Source organism: Chelonia mydas, chromosome 2 (assembly GCF_015237465.2).
Source record: "Chelonia mydas isolate rCheMyd1 chromosome 2, rCheMyd1.pri.v2, whole genome shotgun sequence".
NCBI classification, from domain to species: Eukaryota; Metazoa; Chordata; order Testudines; family Cheloniidae; genus Chelonia; species Chelonia mydas.
In genome coordinates, this window is record NC_057850.1 from 218,266,320 (window position 1) to 218,285,964 (window position 19,645).

The 19,645-nt window shown below is 41.1% G+C and overlaps 1 protein-coding gene across 5 annotated transcripts in view; it reads right to left on the bottom strand.

The window, feature by feature from the left end:
* The window catches only part of CDK14 (cyclin dependent kinase 14), a 505,722-nt gene that overhangs the window by 116,513 nt on the left and 369,564 nt on the right, over window positions 1-19,645 (bottom strand). For all 5 annotated transcript variants that reach the window (XM_037890727.2, XM_043541222.1, XM_037890728.2 and 2 more), the window contains one exon: window positions 2,004-2,052. In XM_037890727.2, the coding sequence (XP_037746655.1) occupies window positions 2,004-2,052 (49 nt within the window). The remainder of the gene's footprint in view (window positions 1-2,003; window positions 2,053-19,645) is intronic.

Sequence of the window (19,645 nt, forward strand, 5' to 3'; positions counted from 1 at the left end):
ACTGAATTCTACTGAAAGCATTGTCATTGCTTTCAGTCTTTCAATCCCCTCATTTATGCTGAAAATTTGTAAATCCTTTATTCATGGAGCATAGAAAACGTGTACATATTTTTGAAGAGCTTCCTTATAAATGAGGAAGCTCTGGTTTTATTTGCAGCAGATTGTGATGGAATCATGTTCTGTGTCAATTCTCAGACCACAGTTTTATTTTAAACAAACAATAGATTTTGTAACAAACAAAACCAACACACAATAAGCTTGGAGAAAATACGTTGCTCACAGTGTCATGTTTTCAATTCAAATGCAATTATTATTGTTATTTTTGCCATGAGATGGTCCAGAGCCCAAGTATTGATCAGGGGCCCCATTGTGTGAGGTACTATTAAAACAGGTAGGAAGACAGAGTCCTGTCCCAAACAACGTGCGAGCAAGTTTGTTTTATATATACCCATCCATTCATCCCAGAGAGGGGCTACTACTCTGGGAGTACAACAGTGCTACTGCTGCCTGTCTGATATATAGCTACCAACAGTCCCAATTGAGACAGCAGTTACCTGGGAAAGCCTAGGTTTGCCCCAGCCAAACCTGAACTCTTGACAGCAGTGGATGTGATCTTTCTGTGGGCTAAATCATGGCATTACCTCAAACCCCAAGCAAGGGGTGGCACATGTTGTCTTGCATACTGGGGGGTAGGAGAGGGAAGGAGACACAAAATCATAGAAATGTAGGAGTGGAAGGGACCGTGATAGGTCATCTAGTCCAGTCCCTGCATTGAGGCAGGACTAAGGATTATCTACCATTCCTGACAGATGTTTGTCTAACCTGTTCTTAAAAACCTCCAATGAGGGAGATTCCACAACCTCCCTAGGTAATTTGTTCCAGTGCTTTGCCACCCTGACAGTTAGGAACATGACCACATTGGGTCAGACCAAAGGTCCATCTAGCCCAGTACCCTGTCTTTCGACAGCAGCCAATGTCAGGTGCCCCAGAGGGAATGAACAGAACAGGCAATCACTAAGTGATCCATCCCCTGCTGCCCACTCCCAGCCTCTGGCAAACTGCAGCTAGGGACACCATCCCTGCCCATCTTGGCTAATAGCCATTGATGGACCTATCCTCCATTCATTTTTCTAATTCTTTTTTGAACTCTGTTATAGTCTTGGCCTTCACAACATCCTCTGGCAAAAAATTCCAAGGTTGGCTGTGCGTTGTGTGAAGAAACACTTCCTTTTGTTTGTTTTAAACCTGCTGCCCATTAATTTCATCAGGTGACCCCTAGTTCTTGTGTTATGAGAAGTAGTAAATAACGCTTCCTTATTTACTTTCTCTACACCAGTCATGATTTTATAGACCTTAATCATATCCCCCGTTAGTCGTCTCTTTTCCAGACTGAAAGGTCCCAGTCTTATTAATCTCCCCTGTATTAATATGCCTAGTAAGGAATCTATTTGTCAAAACCATTTCCAGAATCTTTTTTACTGTCTGTATTGTTGTAGACATACTCATTGACAGGTATTTTGAAATAAATTACCAAAATAATTGAAACAAGCGTGATTATATTGTGTTATTTTGACAAATAAAATATGCAGAATTTTAAAATAGTGTAGCAACATTTTTAATTTTTTGGTGCAGAATTCCCCCCCCCCCCCCGAGTAAAATATGGTTCAAAAAGCCACAGCAGTATTTCTGTTATAGAAATGTACATAGCACACTCAAATGACAAAGATGAAGTCAAATTTTAATCTTTCCATTTGATTCCATACAACATTATTTGGGTTAAATGGTGTCAAATAGTATCTGAGTTGAAGCTGGGGCTTCATTTGAACATTGGTAACGTGAAGCAAGTTCAGAACTGATAAATGCAGGAGTGGGTGATTCTGTGTTGCTAAGAATGACAAAGAAGCAAAAGGCATTGTAAATTAGCTATGGTAACTTCAGCATGAGATAGACCATATGGACAGAAAGTCAAAGAATGCAGAGTAAATTAAAAAAAAAAAACTTACTTATTCCATGCTTGTCTAAGGTTTTTAGAGCTGTACTGTGTAAAGCGTTCTGTAACAAAAAGAAAGACATTCGATTATCTTGTTTAATTATATTAAAAACATGTAATTTTAATTATATTAAAAACATGTCATTCCTCCCTTATGCCAAATCTGGAAAAAAGAACAAAGTGAGAAGAAGGGAAAAATAACTTTAAATAATGGACATATTCTGGGACTGATTCTCATCTACACAAAACCCACTTTACATGCACTTTAAAGCCATGTTATATTGCCAGAGTGTTACAGAGAGGTTTTAAGTGTAAATAAGAATCAGACCCTATTTTTCATCATCATAAATAACATTCTCTGTTACCTTGCTGTCATGACTCCACATTTCCCATGTAAAAACATATTAATAGTAAGTGAAGTGAGCCCAGATTTATGTTAAAGTTGGGGGCAGCTGAGAGCTATGCTGGTCATATGAAAGTCCTCATGCTAAAAGATCCATAAACATAACCAAAACTCCATAAGTATAGTGATTGCATGTTTCTTTACCCACACACACAAACTAAGTTCTAGCTGTAAATATTGCCCTGACTAGTGCAGGGATAAGGAGCAGATCTATTGTCCTATGGTTCCTCTGCAGAAGGATATCTTCTGGCTAGGGCAGGATTTTAGGAAGAACATTGGGGCTAGGCACTGTGTTGCTCCTCTGCACAGGAGCAAAGTGTAGTCCCAGTTAACAACAGACATGCTAGATAAATACCTTCAAATCACAAACTGTAAACATGGGATGCTGTAATAGGCCAACTTTCCTACTGCTGTGTCATGTTAAGTAGTTTGGATAGATCTCCCCAACATTATGTGTTCAGTGAGATGCTACCTAGATTTCTGCTAAAACTTTAAAGACCCTTTTAAAAGGGGGCTTTATTTTCTGTGAGTGGTACACATAGCACGGGACCATGAAGTTACAGCAATTTTTTGTACTGAATGGATCACACCATCATAAACAAAATGAAAGCTACCTTTGGTTTTCAAGAGCAACTTAAAATTAGTTGAATTGTTCTTTATTTGTATAGGTAACCTTGTCACGTAACTACTGGCAACTCGGAAAACAATGTACATGGTTACAGACAACACAATAGGAAAATCCTACTGTCAATGACAATATTTTTCTTTAAAGTTGCAACAAAATGGATGACCAGAATGAGTGGCATGTAATCAATAAAAACAGTTGGGTGGAATTAAAATGCAGCTCACCTCAGCAAAGTAACTTGGTAAAAATGGAACCATAGGATTTCAGACTTTTTTCCAGCAAAATTAAAGCAGTAAAACACTCCTAGTTTAGATGCAGTTATACCAGCATAAAGGTGCCTTACACTGAAATAGCTTATTCTGGTTTAGGAACCAAAATAAGCTATACCAGTATAATGTACCTTTACACCAGCATAACTGTGTCTACTCTCAAGATTTTACTGTCATAGCTACCTTGGCAAAAAAAAAAAATCACGCTTTTTAAGGCCATGTTATAGAAGACCAACACAAGGATTAGAAAGTCAAGATGGCTTCTTCTATTTTGTGCATCACCAACAATAAAGATTCTGCAACTGAATCATAGTTAATAATTCTGTAGATGAAGCATGAGCTAGAACAGCATCTAGTTGACTGTACTACTACAGTAGTACAGGAGTAAAATCTAGGAAACATGTATTTTAGTCAGCAAAGAAAGGAGACTTCTAAATATTCAAGAAGCAGATCTGTTGAGCAAGGCACCCTTTTTACAGTTTCTCCACAAACTAGAAGAACTCTTAAGCTGGATCCATAAGAACCATTCATCTGTCTGTATCTATGTTATTTTGATGTATTATTTTAATATTTTATTTTGAAAATTGGAAAAAACTCAACTCTGAGACACCCCGCGCAAGACAAAATGTGATAGGATTTGAAGACTCTAGTAATAAAAAAGTATGTTTCTCAAAAAATGTACCTCACAAAATAGAATTTGTTGACTGGCCATCTATTATGAAACTCATAAAAGAGCGAAAACTTTTGTTGTGATGATTCCCTGATAAAACATACCATAAAATTACTGGTTTCAGAGTTCAGAGTCGTGTTAGTCTGTATTCGGAAACAGAAAAGGAGTACTTGTGGCACCTTAGAGACTAACCAATTTATTTGAGCATAAGCTTTCATGAGCTACAGCTCACTTCATCGGATGCATACTGTGGAAAGTGTAGAAGATCTTTTATACACACAAAGCATGAAAAAATACCTCCCCCCACTCCACTCTCCTGCTGGCAATAGCTTATCTAAAGTGACTACTCTCCTTACAATGTGTATGATAATCAAGGTGGGCCATTTCCAGCACAACTCCAGGGTTTAACAAGAACGTCTTGGGGGGGGGGGGGGGGGGGGGAGGTGGGTTAGGAAAAAACAAGGGGAAATAGGTTACCTTGCATAATGACTTAGCCACTCCCAGTCTCTATTCAAGCCTAAGTTAGTCTCTAAGGTGCCACAAGTACTCCTTTTCTTTTTTCATAACATTACTGATGATATACATGAGTGGTAGTAATATGAAACACTACAATGCTGAATGTTTTTATGCTCCTCTACTCTAATAAAAAGCTTAGTAAACTACCAAGAACTTCAGTAATTACAGAACCTTCCCATTCCAATTATGGTTAAATTAAAGAAAATTCATAGCACATTATCTAAGGCACTCACTAGCGTGTAGCGTAACAGAGAAGAGCAATTAATTTAAACCTGCAGGGTGATTTTTCACCTATTTTTATCCTGCTCTGACACTGCAGTGGAGGCACACCAGCAGGGGTTAAGGAAAGAAAGAAGAATAGTAGAGAAGTGAGAAATAAGTGAGTACATAATTGCACCAAGTTACAAGTTTCCGCTTCAGTTCTCTGTGCATATACTGTGATTAAATAAATAAATACCCTTCTGAGCCATACAGAATAACACCACAGAAAATTCTGAATTCCTCCTTTTATATAAATCTTCATTACATCCTGTACTATATGTACTAAAACTAATGTAACTATAACATTACAAAGAGATAAAAAGAATGCTAGACCTTTCAGTGAAGCACACTATGCAAGTACCCAGAACCATTATTACATGCCAGATAACAGAGGTGTGAAGACAGCAGTGGGAGACAGTGTCCGTAATCTGATATAAATAAAGTCATAACAGGTGTAAAAACCCAGGACTTCGTTATACATTATGCATTAAGTGAAGAGATATAATCTCAGCAATGGGAATGTGATGACAAATTAATAGAGAAATGAGCATTATAATTTGTCTTAAACCAAGCCCACCACTTAATGTCTCAACCACTGTTGTTTTGGGATGAGATCTTGGCTCCACTGAAGTCAATGGTAATTTTTCCATTTAGCTTGATGGAGACACCAGTGGAGCACCCAAACTGGTAACATGTAGCCTTCTGGTGAGTATGGAAAAGGGAGAAAGGATGACAAAACAGGAAAGCACTCAAAAAAATAGAAAAATATAAGCTGGGTAGAGGGGGTCAGTGCAGGGAGGGAGGGAAGGAGACAGAGAATGGTCAGAAAAAAATGAAAGAAAAATGGAGATTTAACAACAACATGCTCCAGCATGGCACCTGGGAGGCTGACAAGGTACCCATCCATCACGTGAGGGGGGTTCCAACACAAGAGGTTGTGAACAGAGCTTGTCAGAACATTGTTACTCCAAAATATGCTGTTTTGTAAAAGCTGGAAAGTTTAGCAGAGATGTATCTTTTTCAATGACATTTCCATCACAAAGACAGAGACACTGGTCTGGCATGTAGGAGATCCAGGCAAAAGTCCCTGCTCTGATTCAGACTGAGCTGTGATGAAGAACTTTGCTCTGAATGAAGAATGAAAAAAAAAAAAAGGCAAAACCTTTAAAATTGCTGTGAAATGGGATTGTTGCCCTCTGGTCAGTTCTAGTTGTGAACAACTGCAATGACTGTTCCCATGTTGGTGGACTCAAGCACTTGGGGATGTGTGCTACATCAAAACCGTGGATTTGAGATAGTTTGGCTTGTAACGCTAATCAAGTGTAAATTCCATGTAAACAAGTCATATTAAATAATACTGAAGCCTGTGCAAAGCTGTGAACATTTTGGACACCCCACCCCAAATCTTGTTTGAGCTCTTACACAGGTTTATGCAAACTGAACCATGGTAATGAGTACAGTATGAATGACTAGATTGATTAGATTAGACTGACAGGTAGCACAGCGCAGGCTTCCCTGGCACAGAATACAGATGCATATTTTATTGATCCTGCCCTTAAGGGATACTGGTGCATCTTTGTGCACTAGGATTCAATACTTGGTTTTACTTACTTAGTATGAGCACACAACTGATACTGGGTAACAAAACAATTTAAAAAATCTTCATGCCCTGTAACCAAAAGAATTCAAGTCAATAACACAACCCATCATCAGAACGCCACAATGGCAACATTGTACTGTGCGTCCAGTAATCCCACTCCATACTACAAAAAAAAAAAAATTGTAGGAATCATTAAACCTTTCAGCAAAATTGCACATCATAAAATTAACAAAAGTGCTACCCTTAAACTAAGGAGGAAACATATTGTCACTTAACCACCCTCTTACAATTAATTCTGCATCTTTAGAAGACCAAAAAATTTAAGGTGGGACTTTCAAAAAGGCCTATGAAAGCTAGGTGCAAAAATCCAAATGATGATTAGGCACCTAACTCCCTTAAGCTGCTTTGAAAATCCTAGCCTTAATGTCTAGAAGACCTATCTTGGTTGCACTACAAAACTATAAACCATTGTTATACCACATGAAATGTGACAAAGAAATTGATAAATCTTGCCCTGATGTTGTTAGGAAGGAGAAGTACAACCAAAATGAATATCTTACTGAAATTCATGCTTCCTTTATATACAGCCTCCTGCTCTGTTCTAAACCTCTCCTAAAAGAAATCCTGTCTGCGCAACATTTATCTGGCAAAACAATCCCTGTAGGAAGAAGGGAAAAATACTAACTCTCGTCTTTGAAAAAGAAGGATTTTCAAACTCTATTACTGTGCAGCATGATTATGTTTCTGCTTCCCCTAATTGATATTGAAAATCCCCCAGAGTGGATCAGCCTATTAACACTCTCCCTTCCAATCCAAGAAGCCTTACATATTACTTTATAAAATCTCTAGGTAAACAAGGAAAGATATTAAACACAGAAAGATATTTGTAAACTCTTAGATATGCCTACTCTAACCAGAGCCTCATACTAATGTTCACCTCAGCCAGCTTCAAAGAGTAGCTCCAGAAAGGTAGTTTATCTTTCCAATATTTTCTCAAATCCATAAAATCTATAACCCCTGTATCCCCACATAAAGAGAGACCTTTTTAGGTTAAGCCAACTTTTACTTGGTTAATAAACTTTCAAAAAAAATATTAATGATGAATCTGCACTATTAAACAAACATGCCTGCCAATACTATTTATCTAAACCACTGGGTGAAATTTAAATTCCCACATAACATTCCAGATATAAATTCCTTTCCTTCAGAAGCTTCCATTGACTCAGTGCCATCAGTCACCAAATTCATAATGTCAGACCAGTTATTCTCAACTTTTTCCATGCTGTTGCCATACTGAAAATCAACAGAAGGACAACAATGAAGTTTACATCACTTCAGTAGGACAACAATTTCACCCTGTGCCAGTACATTACAATATATAAAAGCGTTGGTGCCCCCTTTTCAGAAGTTTAACAACTACCCTCACCATCTAGCCATAAAAAAAGAGAGAAAGGTTGCCATCTCCCCAGCCCGGGATGAGTACCCATACTTTAGACAATACATTATTTCAGAACAGCTCCAAATAAAAATCCATCCACGTAAAAACTGAGATGATATTTACTTCCTCAGTAAATCACTTTGAGACCTAAAGGTGCAAAGCGTATGAAGTAGGTATTATTATCTCTTAACTCTGTCTTGTGAGAACCAAATGATTCTGGGGCTAACCACCACCTCCCGTCCTTCCATCACGAAATCCACACATTTTTTAGGTTAGCTCAACTTTTTCTAGGTTAATAATTTAATCAATATATAAAATATAAAACAAACATCTCATCCCGACAAAATAACAATTTTAGTCAAGAATCTACATAGGAATGTTGGAGATGTAACATCCCTTTCTGTATTTATTTGGAGATTGTTCAAAAATAAATGTCTAAGAGTGAGAGCATGTGAATTGTATAAGGCAAGGGTTCTCAACCTGTGGACCAGGAGGTCACAATTTCCCTTTTGTTGCCGTATTGCTAAATGGACGGGAATCCCAGTTAGAAATGGGAGAAAGATCATCATGGGGTGGGGAGGGAAGCCCCCGTATATAAAAGGTTGAAAACTCCTGGTACAGGAAAAATGAATCAGAATGAAACTGAAAATGAATTGACATGAGCAAGCACTTGAAGAAGAACCTGATTTACTGAGGAATGGTATAAGCAAATAGCTCATTGTTACACTATGGAGGAGAAGGGCTATGATGACAGAAAATATAAATTTGCCACCTGTTATGAGAGAGTCAGAATTATGGGAGAAACCAGACCTCACTAGCCAAAACCCAACTATATGCTACTTCTCTCATAGAACTATAAGACGGACAGGACTAGGCACTACTGTGAACAAATCATACTGGAGCAGCGAAGAGAAGGGAGGCAAACAGAGGGAGTTTGCCTTGGAACAGTCCGAGAGAAGCTACAGTGAGTGCTGTAATACCGGGGGACTGGGCTGTTTTGTGAGCTGAATATCTGAGTGTTTAATCTGCTGTGACCGTTTGTTTGACTGTTAATCTCTAAGGTGCCACAAGTACTCTTTTTTTTGCGAATACAGACTAACACGGCTGTTACTCTGAAACCTGTTTGACTGTTGTTAGTTGCAGGGATTGTTTGACCCCGTGTTTGTTTGAAAAGTGTGACTGTTTGACCATGTGGTTGTTTGTTTGAAAAGAGTGAATTGGGAGTGCTTTGTTCCAGGTGGGCCTTGAGTGGTTGATTGGATGGAAGGCTTTGAGCCAGGGCAACTGCTTCAAGCCAGCAGCCTTATAAAAAAAGCAGCCAGTTGCGAATTGAGTGAGTGCCGATCAGAGGAGAGGCAAACAGAGGGAGTCTGCCTGGGAGTTCACCTGGGGCGGGGGGTGTTCCCACAGAGTTTTTGCCTTTCAGGCTTCTGTGAGCAGTAAATATAACATCTGAAGAAGCTCTTAGAAGGAAGACAATAGGGAAAGTGAGCGATCAGCTGTTGTGACCTGCACAGGATGTGCCATGTTTGTCTTTTTCCCAGAGGACAGAAGCAACTTCATCTGTATGAAGTGAAAGCTGATCTCCATATTGGAAGAAAAGGTTAAAGGACTAGTGACCCAAGTGCCAATCCTGCGTTGCATCAGAGGAAATGAAGACTTTCTGGATAGAAGTCAGTGTTTGGTACTGCAGGCACAGCATGCTGAAGTGGAGAACGGGGGAGAAAATTGGCAGCATGTTGTGACGTTGCACCCCATAAGGCTTTATGGAAATATGCTGATGAATGTATATATGACATAACTGGAATAGGTTTTATGCTACATGTGCCATGTAACATATCTCTGTAAAGGTTAAGATGTACTGAATCTATTCCTCCCACTTGTATGCATGTATCATTTCTGTGTTAGAAGTTATGAATATCAGCTCTGTACTTGCTTGATTTCTAAGTAGCCTTAGTAAAGCATTTGGTCAGCTTCTTGAGAAAGGAATGCGCAAGTTAAGTGCCCAATCAAGAAACACTTAACGAACAATGGATCTTGGAAGGCTCCAATCCATATAAGAGGTCTACTTGAGGATGTTCAAGGTAGTATGTGAACCATGGCTGCTACCTGCAAGTTCTGAGTCATGCTGTTGGGTCGCCCTCAAAGTTATATAAGTATGATAGAATTATAATTATGTAGTAGAAGAAATAAAGATAGACAAAAGAATATATAGGTATTGTAAAAAAGTATGAACATCAGTTCCATGCTGTTGAATTTCACTCTGTACCAAATGCAAGGCTAAAGTGCTAATTATTTCAGGCCGGTACAGGTCAAAGAGTCTGTGCTGGAAAGTGATAAGAACTTTGAGGAAACAATGCTGTTCTTTAAAACAACACCCTGATGCTCTTCCCCCGCCGGGGCCCCTTGTCATGCCTATGTAAATCTTGGTATCCAAAGAGGGAAAAATAGATAGTGGGATAAAACTTGTTAAATGAATCAAGAGTCACAGATTGTGTTGTTAAGTAAAAGAATGAATGATAAGTGCATGGAATTGACAGCCTGAAGCAGGGAAATAATTGGTTAGTAAATGGTGCCAGCCTAATCCTAAGAATTTCAGCCTTGATATCGATGGGCCGAAGAATATGCAAAGTGGAGATAATCGGATGACCCCCAGAGGGCGAACCGGAATCCACCCAAAATGCATCAAGGAAGAACAAGAAGATAACACCTAGCCATCATGGAGCCGTCATGGATGTACCACCTGCTGATTGAACTGATTGATGGTCATCTCATTTGTAAATTCAGCATGATGAAGCAACTTCCATAGACTTGTATTAAACCAGAGACCTATAAAAATTGGGTCCAGGGACTGTGTTCTTTGAGTCTGGTTCTACGACCACCGTCCAGGAGCATTGGATGCGCATCTGACGACTCAGCTCCACTCTCGTGTCCAGGCCAGTGACTTGGCACAAGCAACATCTAGGCTGGTAACTATAACAACCTTTATGTATACCCTGTGTGTGAATGTCTGTGTGTGTGAATGGATCTATATAGAAATTGCATATAGGAATATTTTGTTGTATTTACAATAAACAGGGCAATTTGCCTTGTCCCTCTTACAAGATCCTGTTGGTATCATTTTTATTAGTGTAACAATGCATGGACATGTGACTTGCCCATGTGACTCCAAAACTCTATCTTGTAGCTGGGATTCTACACAGAGGGAGGGAAGCTTGTCCACCCACAAGAAAAAGTCTACTTAAACCCCAGGGAGACCCCTCCATTTAGTCTTTAGCTGGCTCAAGAGATAGCCTCTCCATCCCTCAAAGGATACCTGAAAGAAACTGGAACAAAGGACAGTAACCCTGGGGGTGCTGAACCCACAGTGAGTGAGTGCTGGACCCAGACTAGAAGGAGACTGGTATGCAAAAGGAAGTTTACTGGAACACCTCTGAGGGTGAGGTTTTATCTGTATTCAGTTTTCTTACTGTATTAGGAATAGATTTGCATGTTTTATTTTATTTTGCTTGGTAATTCACTTTGTTCTGTGTTACTACTTGGAACCACTTAAATCCTACTTTCTGTATTTAATAAAATCACTTTTTACTTATTATTTAACCCAGAGTATGTATTAATACGGGGGTGGGGGGAGAGCGGCAAACAGCTGTGCATCTCTCTCTATCAGTGTTATAGAGGACGAAAAATTTATGAGTTTACCCTGTATAAGCTTTATACAGGGTAAAACGGATTTATTTGGGATTTGAGTATCTGAGTGTTAAAGATAGGAACACTTCTTAAGCTGCTTTCAGTTAAGCTTGCAGTTTGTGGGACGTGGTTCATACCTGGGTCTATGTTTGTGGCCGGCAAGGGTGTCTGGCCAACTAGGCAGGGGTCTGGAGTCCCAAGCTGGCAGGGCAAGCAGGGGCAGAAGTAGTCTTGGAACATCAGTTGGCAGCCCCAAGGCGGTTTCTGTGATCCAACCCAGCACACATGTGATCACCAGAAGACTAAAGAGGCGAACCCATGTACCCCCAATGCATATAGAAGTAAGAAACCGTTTTCAGTCTCTCTATACAGGTACTAGGGTGGAGAATGGTTTGGAAGAGTCCTCTGAGGGAAGGGAACAGAAGGCGGCCCCATTGACCAGAAGGCATGGGATGCCTTATCCTAGAGATGGCAGTTCCACTTCCAAGAGGAGGAGATGGGTGATGGTTGTCGGAGATTCCCTCCGAAGGGGGATGGAGTCATCCATCTGCCGTCCACACTGGGAAACTCGAGAAGCGTGCTACTTGCCTGGAGGAATTCAGGATGTGACGGAGCATGTGCCAAGACTGATCAAGCCCTCAGACTGCTACCCCTTCCTACTTCTCCATGTGGGTACCAATGATACTGCCAAGAATTACCTTGAAATGGTTACGGCAGACTATGTGGCTCTGGGAAGAAGGATAAAGAAGTTTGAGGTGTAAGTCGTGTTCTCGTCCATCCTCCACGTTGAAGGAAAAGGTCCAGATAGGGATCATCAAATTGTGGAAGTAAATGTGTGGTTACGCAGGTGGTGTCAGAGACAAGGCTTTCGATTCTTCGACCATGGGATGTTGTTCCAGGAAGGAGAATTGCTAGGAAGAGATCGGATCCACCTGACGAAGAGAGGGAAGAGCATATTTGCAGGCAGGCTTGCTAACCTAGTGAGAGGGCTTTAAACTATGTTCGCCAGGGGATGGAGGCCTAAGCCCTGAAGTGACTGGGGAAGTGGGAAACCGGGAGAAAACATAAGGAGGAGGGTGCAACAGGGGATGCCTCCTGATTCATACTGAGAAAGTAGGGCAATCAGCTAATTATCTTAGGTGCCTGAACATGAATGTAAGAAGCCTGGGAAACAAGCAGGAAGAATTGGAATACCTGGCACAGTCAAGGAACTATGATGTGATTGCAACAACAGAAACTTGGTGGGGCAGTTCACATGACTGGACCACTGTCATGGTTGGGTATAAACTGTTCAGGAAGGACAGGTACGGGAGGAATGGTGGAAGAGTTGCATTGTATGTAAGAGAGCGATATGATTGCTCAGAGCACCACTATTAAACTGGAGAAAAGCCTTTTGAGAGTCTTTGGGTTAAGTTTAGAGGCGAGGGCAACAAGGATGATGTCGTGGAGGGCATCAGCTATAGATTACCAGATCAGGAGGATGAGGTAGACAAGGCTTTTTTTGGACAACTAACAGAAGTTTCCAGGTCACAGGCCCTGGCACTCAAGGGGGAGTTCGATCACCCTGACATCTGTTGGGAAAGCAATACAGCAGTGCATAGACAATTCAGGAAGTTTTTGGAGAGTGTTGGGGACAACTTCCTGGTGCAAGTCCTGGAGGAACCAACTAGGAGCTGTGCTCCTCTTGACCTGCTGCTTACAAACAGGGAGAAATTGGTAGGGGAAGTAGAAGTGGGTGGCAATGTGGGCAGCAGTGCCCATGAGATGGTCAAGTTCAGGATCCTGACAAAAGGCAGAAAGGAGAGCAGCAGAATACAGACCCTGGACTTCAGAAAAGCAGACTTTGACTCCCGCAGGGAACTGATGAGCAGGATCCCTTGGGAGGCTAATATGAGGGGGAAAGGAGTCCAGGAATGCTGACTGTATTTTAAAGAATCCTTATTGAGGGTGCAGGAACAAACCATCCCGATGTACAGAAAGAATAGCAAATATGGTAGGCAACCAGCTTGGCTTAACAGAGAAATCTTCAGTGACTTTAAACACAAAAAGGAAGCCTACAAGAAGTGGAAACTTGGACAGATACTAGGGAGGAGTATAAAAATATTGCTCGAGCATGCAGGGGTGTAATCAGGAAGGCCAAAGCACAATTGGAGTTGCAGCTAGCAAGGGATGTGAAGGGTAACAAGAAGGGTTTCTACAGGTATGTTAGCAATGAGAAGGTGGTCAGGGAAAGTGTGGGACCCTTATTGAATGGGGGAGGCAACCTAGTGACAGATGTGGAAAAAGCTGAAGTACTCAATGCTTTTTTGCCTTGGTCTTCATAGACAAGGTCAGCTCCCAGACTGCTGCACTGGGCAGCACAGTATGGGAAGGAGGTGAGCAGCCCTCAGTAGTGAAAGAACAGGTTAAGGACTATTTAGAAAAGCTGGACATGCACAAGTCCATGGGGAAGGATGCAATGCACCCGAGGGTGATGAGGGAGTTGGCTGATGTGATTGCAGAGTCATTGGCCATTATCTTTGAAAACTCATGGTGATCGGGAGAGGTCCCGGATGACTGGAAAGGGGCAAATGTAGTGCCCACCTTTAAAAAAAGGAAAGAAGGAGAATCCGAGGTACTACAGACCAGTCAGCCTCACCTCAGTCCCTGGAAAAATCAAGGAGCAGGTCCTCAAGGAATCCATTTTGAAGCACTTGAAGGAGAGGAAGCTGATCAGGAACAGTCAACATGGATTCACCAAGGGCAAGTCATGCCTGACCAACCTGATTGCCTTCTATGATGAGATAACTGGTTCTGTGGCTATGGGGAAAGTGGTGGACGTAATATACCTTGACTTTAGCAAAGCTTTTGATACCGTCTCCCACGGTATTCTTGCCAGCAAGTTAAAGTAGTATGGATTGGACGAAGGACTATAAAGTGGATAGAAAGCTGGCTAGATTGTCAGGCTCAACGGGTAGTGATCAAAGGCTCAATGTCTAGTTGGCAGCCAGTATCAAGCAGAGTGCCCCAGGAGTCTGTCCTGGAGCCGGTTTTTGTTCAACATCTTCATTAATGATCTGGATGATGGGACAGATTGCACCATCGGCAAGTTCATGGATGACGCTAAACTGGGAGGAGAGGTAGATATGCTGGAGGGTAGGGATAGGGTCCAGTTTGACCTAGACAAATTGGAGGATTAAGCCAAAAGAAATCTGATGAGGTTCAACAAGGACAAGTGCAGAGTTCTGCACTTAGGATGGAAGAATCCCATGCACTGCTACAGGCTGGGGACTGACTGGCTAAGCAGCAATTCTGCAGAAACGGACCTGGGGATTACAGTGGACAAGAAGCTGGATATGAGTCAACAGTGTGCCCTTGCAGTCAAGAAGGCTAATGGCATATTGGGCTGCATTAGTAGAAGCGTTGCCACTAGATCAAGGGAACTGATTATTCCCCTCTATTCGACACTGGTGAGGCCACATCTGGAGTATTGCATCCAGAAAGGATGTGGACATATTGGAGAGAGTCCAGTGGAGGGAAACGAAAATTATTAGGGGGCTGGGGCACATGACTTATGAGGTGAGTCTGAGGGAACGGGGCTTATTTAGTCTGCAGAAGAGAAGAGTGAGGGAGGATTTGATAGCAGCCTTGAACTGCCTGAAGCGGGGTTCCAAAGAAGATGGAGCTAGGCTGTTCTTAGTGGTGGCAGATGACAGAACAGGGAGCAATGGTCTCAAGTTGCAGTGGGGGAGGTCGAGGTTGGATATTAGGAAAAACTATTTCACTAGGAGGGTGGTGAAGCACTGGAATGGGTTACCTAGGGAGGTGGTGGAATCTCCATCCTTAAAGGTTTTTAAGGCCTGGCTTGACAAAGCCCTGGCTGGGATGATTTAGTTGGGGTTGGTCCAGCTTTGAGAAGGGGTTGGACTAGATGACCTCCTGAGGTCTCTTCCAACCCTAATCTTCTATGATAAACCATACTCTGAAGTATATGAGCTACTGCCAAGAAGGCTGTATGACCGGTAGAATGAAGGTACTTGCTTACTTTCATCAACATGTAATTAAAAAGAAATCCTGTTAAGTAGTGGGACTGAAAGTGCATATTTATTATGATTTGATTGAGTCACTGACTCAAATAGTAACTAGTTATTAGGGAATCAAATCCTTTTAGATAAATTTTAAATTTCTCTACATGCATTTATTTTGTGTAGGAACACAGTGGTAGGCAAGTATATTAAATTTGCCTGGAATTTAAAACTAAAATAGTGCTGCGTTGAATATGAAAATTACTAAGTTTAAAGGAAACCAATGTTATCTGAAAAACCTTTATAATTAAATTGAGCAAAATAAACTTGATTTTCTCTGAATTACTGTGCTAAATGTACAATGATCACCATCTTCAGAGGCCTGTCTCATTGTTAAGATGGATTTTCATACAAGCTTCATATTTCACTCGTTGAAGATGATGTTCTACCACATGAAACAAATGAGTGACTTCAGATTTTCTGTAAATTGCACAGACATTAAAACGTGTTTAAGATTTGCTTCTGAAAACAGGTTCAAGCTAGTAAAAACTATCAACTAATGAAATGGTCTGTTCATAGCTAAGTGCTATGTAAACAGATTAGAGCTCTGTATAGTTATACTGTGTGGCTATCTTACTAGCAAAAGCAGATACATGATATCAATATTTCTCACCAGAAAGAAAAATAAACTATTTTATCCTTCTACAGCCTGTAGATTATTATTAGGATTTAAAAACCTAACAAACAGAATAAGAGCGAGTAGGTGGCTTTATGTGATTATATATACACATACACACATGTGCTCACACATATACCTAAATGCTCTCCACTGAAAACATTATATGCTTGATAAACAGGCTCTTTCTGACAGCCTTGCATCAAGGACAGGTTCAAACAGAAGAGAATTTCAGCAGAACTCACTAGTGAGCTTATTAGCAGACTGCTGAAGGAACCACTGGTCTGCTATGAGAATTGAAAAAATAAGTACTTGCATTTTAAGTAACATAAAACGAGTTTTGTTTTTTTTCATCAGTCAGGAAACACATGAGCTATTATACTTATACCATTTATTTGCCTTGAAGAAAATCTAGAACAGGGGGGAAAAAAAAAGCTATGCAAAGAATTAAAGCGGACTGAATTTTGATTTTGTTAGCTTTATTTTCAGCAGTTTTGATAATCAGCTTCTCTAACCTATACCACTTAAAATGCACGGAGTTTGACTTCAAGGCGTTTTTCATGTTATTAATAAAATCATGCTAGTTTAGTGTGTATTTCTTGCTTACTGTTCTTCTCTACTTAAAACCAAATGTGATTTGTTTCAATGCAAATATTTATACATTTATCACAGTAATATTTTGAACAGATTAGTAAACAGGCTTCTTTAAAGTGTGTTTTCTTTACTTGCAAAGTAAATACATTTTTAATACTGAAAAACAATAACATATTGTATTTGTGACTGTTCTATAGCATACCACTTTCATACTAGAGATTTTAACATATATATTGCTATTACGTCATCTAAAGGTAGAAAAGACAAGTGAACCATGCAGTCCATCCAAATCCTCAAGTACTATAGAAAGCAAGAATATACAATTAGGCCTTTTTACTGAACTCCAGCAGTAGTACTCAGAGCTGCATGACAGTCATGTGATTCAAGCTCTGCCTTCTTGGACTCAAACTGACAACCATATTATTAGGTTACCATTATTACCATATTAGGGGGGGAGGGATAGCTCAGTGGTTTGAGCACTGGCCTGCTAAACCCAGGGTTGTGAGTTCAATCCTTGAGGGGGCCATTTAGGGATCTGGGGCAAAAATTGGGGATTGGTCCTGCTTTGAGCAGGGGGTTGGACTAGATGACCTCCTGAGGTCCCTTCCAACCCTGATATTCTATGATTCTATGATTATTAAGAATCAGATCTGCCCCAGGATGAGATGATTCTCTCACTTAAAATAATGAATTCACCTCTTCAGTGAAGATTTGCTGATGGAGATAAGGAAGACATACTGTCCCTGATTCAGGAAGGCATTTACGTGCTCAAGTCCCATTGAAGTCAATGCTTAAAGGTAAGGACATATACTTAAGTGCTTTTCTGAATTGAAGCCTATGTAAGGAGGGCACTTTTGGACTTAGGGGCAGGTTATGAATAACCCATTTCTATGTTACCCCATACTGTTTTACCAAGAATCTGCATTCTCTGCCAGTCTCTAAATTGCACTGGGGGTTGAATCAGGGAAATGGGAAAAGAGAAAGTCAGAAAGGTGGGAAAAAGCCTCACTTTTGCTCATCACTTCCCTCACGTACACCAGTTACAGCTTGGATCTTTTCCATTTGACTGTGTACGAAATCACTGACAATCACTAAATTTGGGGTGTGCAAATTTTAACTGTCAAGATTGAAAATGTTTGTCACTGCGCTAAGTTAGATAGTGATTCAGTAATTGTGTGGGCAAGTTAGTTATAACTGGCAGCTACCTTATCCATATTATTAAAGGAAAACTGTCAACATGATAATTATTCAATTTTTTCAAATGCAATTTAAAATAATTTTGGGTACTACACCTGCGCCCTTCCGTTCCCTCCAAAGTGGACGTTACTTACCTGTCACTGGAGGTTCTTTGAGATGTGTGTTCCCTATCTGTTTTCCACTGCAGGTTACACATTTTCACCTTCTAATCAGAGAATCTGAAAGTAGTGTCCATTGGTTCATGCATGCACCCTGGTTTGCCTTGTGCTTCTGTCCCAGGTGACAAAGGTCAGGGCAAACCAACTGCATCTTCAGTTCCTTCTCCACCATGAATCTCACAGATTTGAAGCAGAGAGAAAGAAGGGCAGAAAGTAGAATACAGATACATCTCAAAGAACCTCCAGTTATAGGAAAGTAACCTCCTCCTCTTCTTCAAATGATGGCCTCTACTGCATTCCCCTGAGGGTGATTAACAAGCAGCATCTAAGCTGGAGGTGGGTGTGAGAACAAGGGCGGAACGGTCGCGTGGCAAACCGCTGTGCCAAAGGAGGCATCCACCACCGAGACTTGCACCAAGGCATAGCTTGTCACGGAAGTGAGTACAGAACTCCAAGTGGATGCTCTACATAGGTCTCTGAGAGGCACGTCATGAAGGGATGCCGAGGTTGTAGCTTGAGCTCTTGTGGAGTGAGCCCATACCCCTGTGTAGGGAGGTAGACTTGACAGCTGGTAGCATAGTTTAATGCAGCAAGAAATCCATTTGGAAATTCTCTGGGGGAGATGGCCTGTCCCCTGCCACACAATATAGGGGACTTCCTAATTGGTTTAATTCTTTGCAGGTAGAAGGCCAGAGCTCAGCGGATGTCAAGGGAATGGAGTAGACAATCTTCCGCAGATACACGAGGTTTCAGGAAGAAAACAGGAAAGTGAATGGATTGGTTAATGTGAAACTGGGAAACCACCACTGGAAGAAATTTAGGGTGTAGACATAACAAAATTTTATCCAGAATACTGTGAATGGCAGGCCCACCATCATAGTGCCGAGTTCACCGACCCTTCTCACTGAAGACATAACAAGGAAGGTGACTTTCATGGAAAGGAGGGATCTGGAGCACAAAGCTAAGAGTTCAAATGGGGGCTTCCATGGAGAGAACAAGATTCAGGTCCCATTGAGGCACAATCATTTGGAGGGGTGAGAAGGTTCTGAGGAGGCCTTTCCAAAATCTAGTGGTTAATGGGTTTGTAAAGACAGAGTAATTTTCCACTGAATGGTGGAATGTGCTGATAGCTACCGGGTGGACTCTCAAAGTGCTGAGGGCGAGACCCAATGATTTTAAGGATAGGACATAGTCTAGGATGAGAGGAATTGCCAATGTTTCTGGTAAAACTCCTTTTTGCTGTGCCCAGGATGAAAACTATCTCCACTTGACCCAGTGCTCGTTGCTTACACAGAAGGAACATGAGCACAAAGCACAGCTTTTGAAGCCAGCCTGCTGGGGCATTGTCCCCGGAAGGGCGGGAGGTGGGGTTGTCACCCCCCGGGGAAAGAAGTCCAATGGGAAAAAAAAACCTAGCTAACTAACAACTGTTGGTAACTATATACAACTAGAAGCGACATACAAAAAACAGGAATGGACAAAGAGTTCACTTAGCAAGCCAAGAGCACAGAGGAACAGGCCATACGACGGTAAGAGGGAACTGGAGTGGCGTTAACC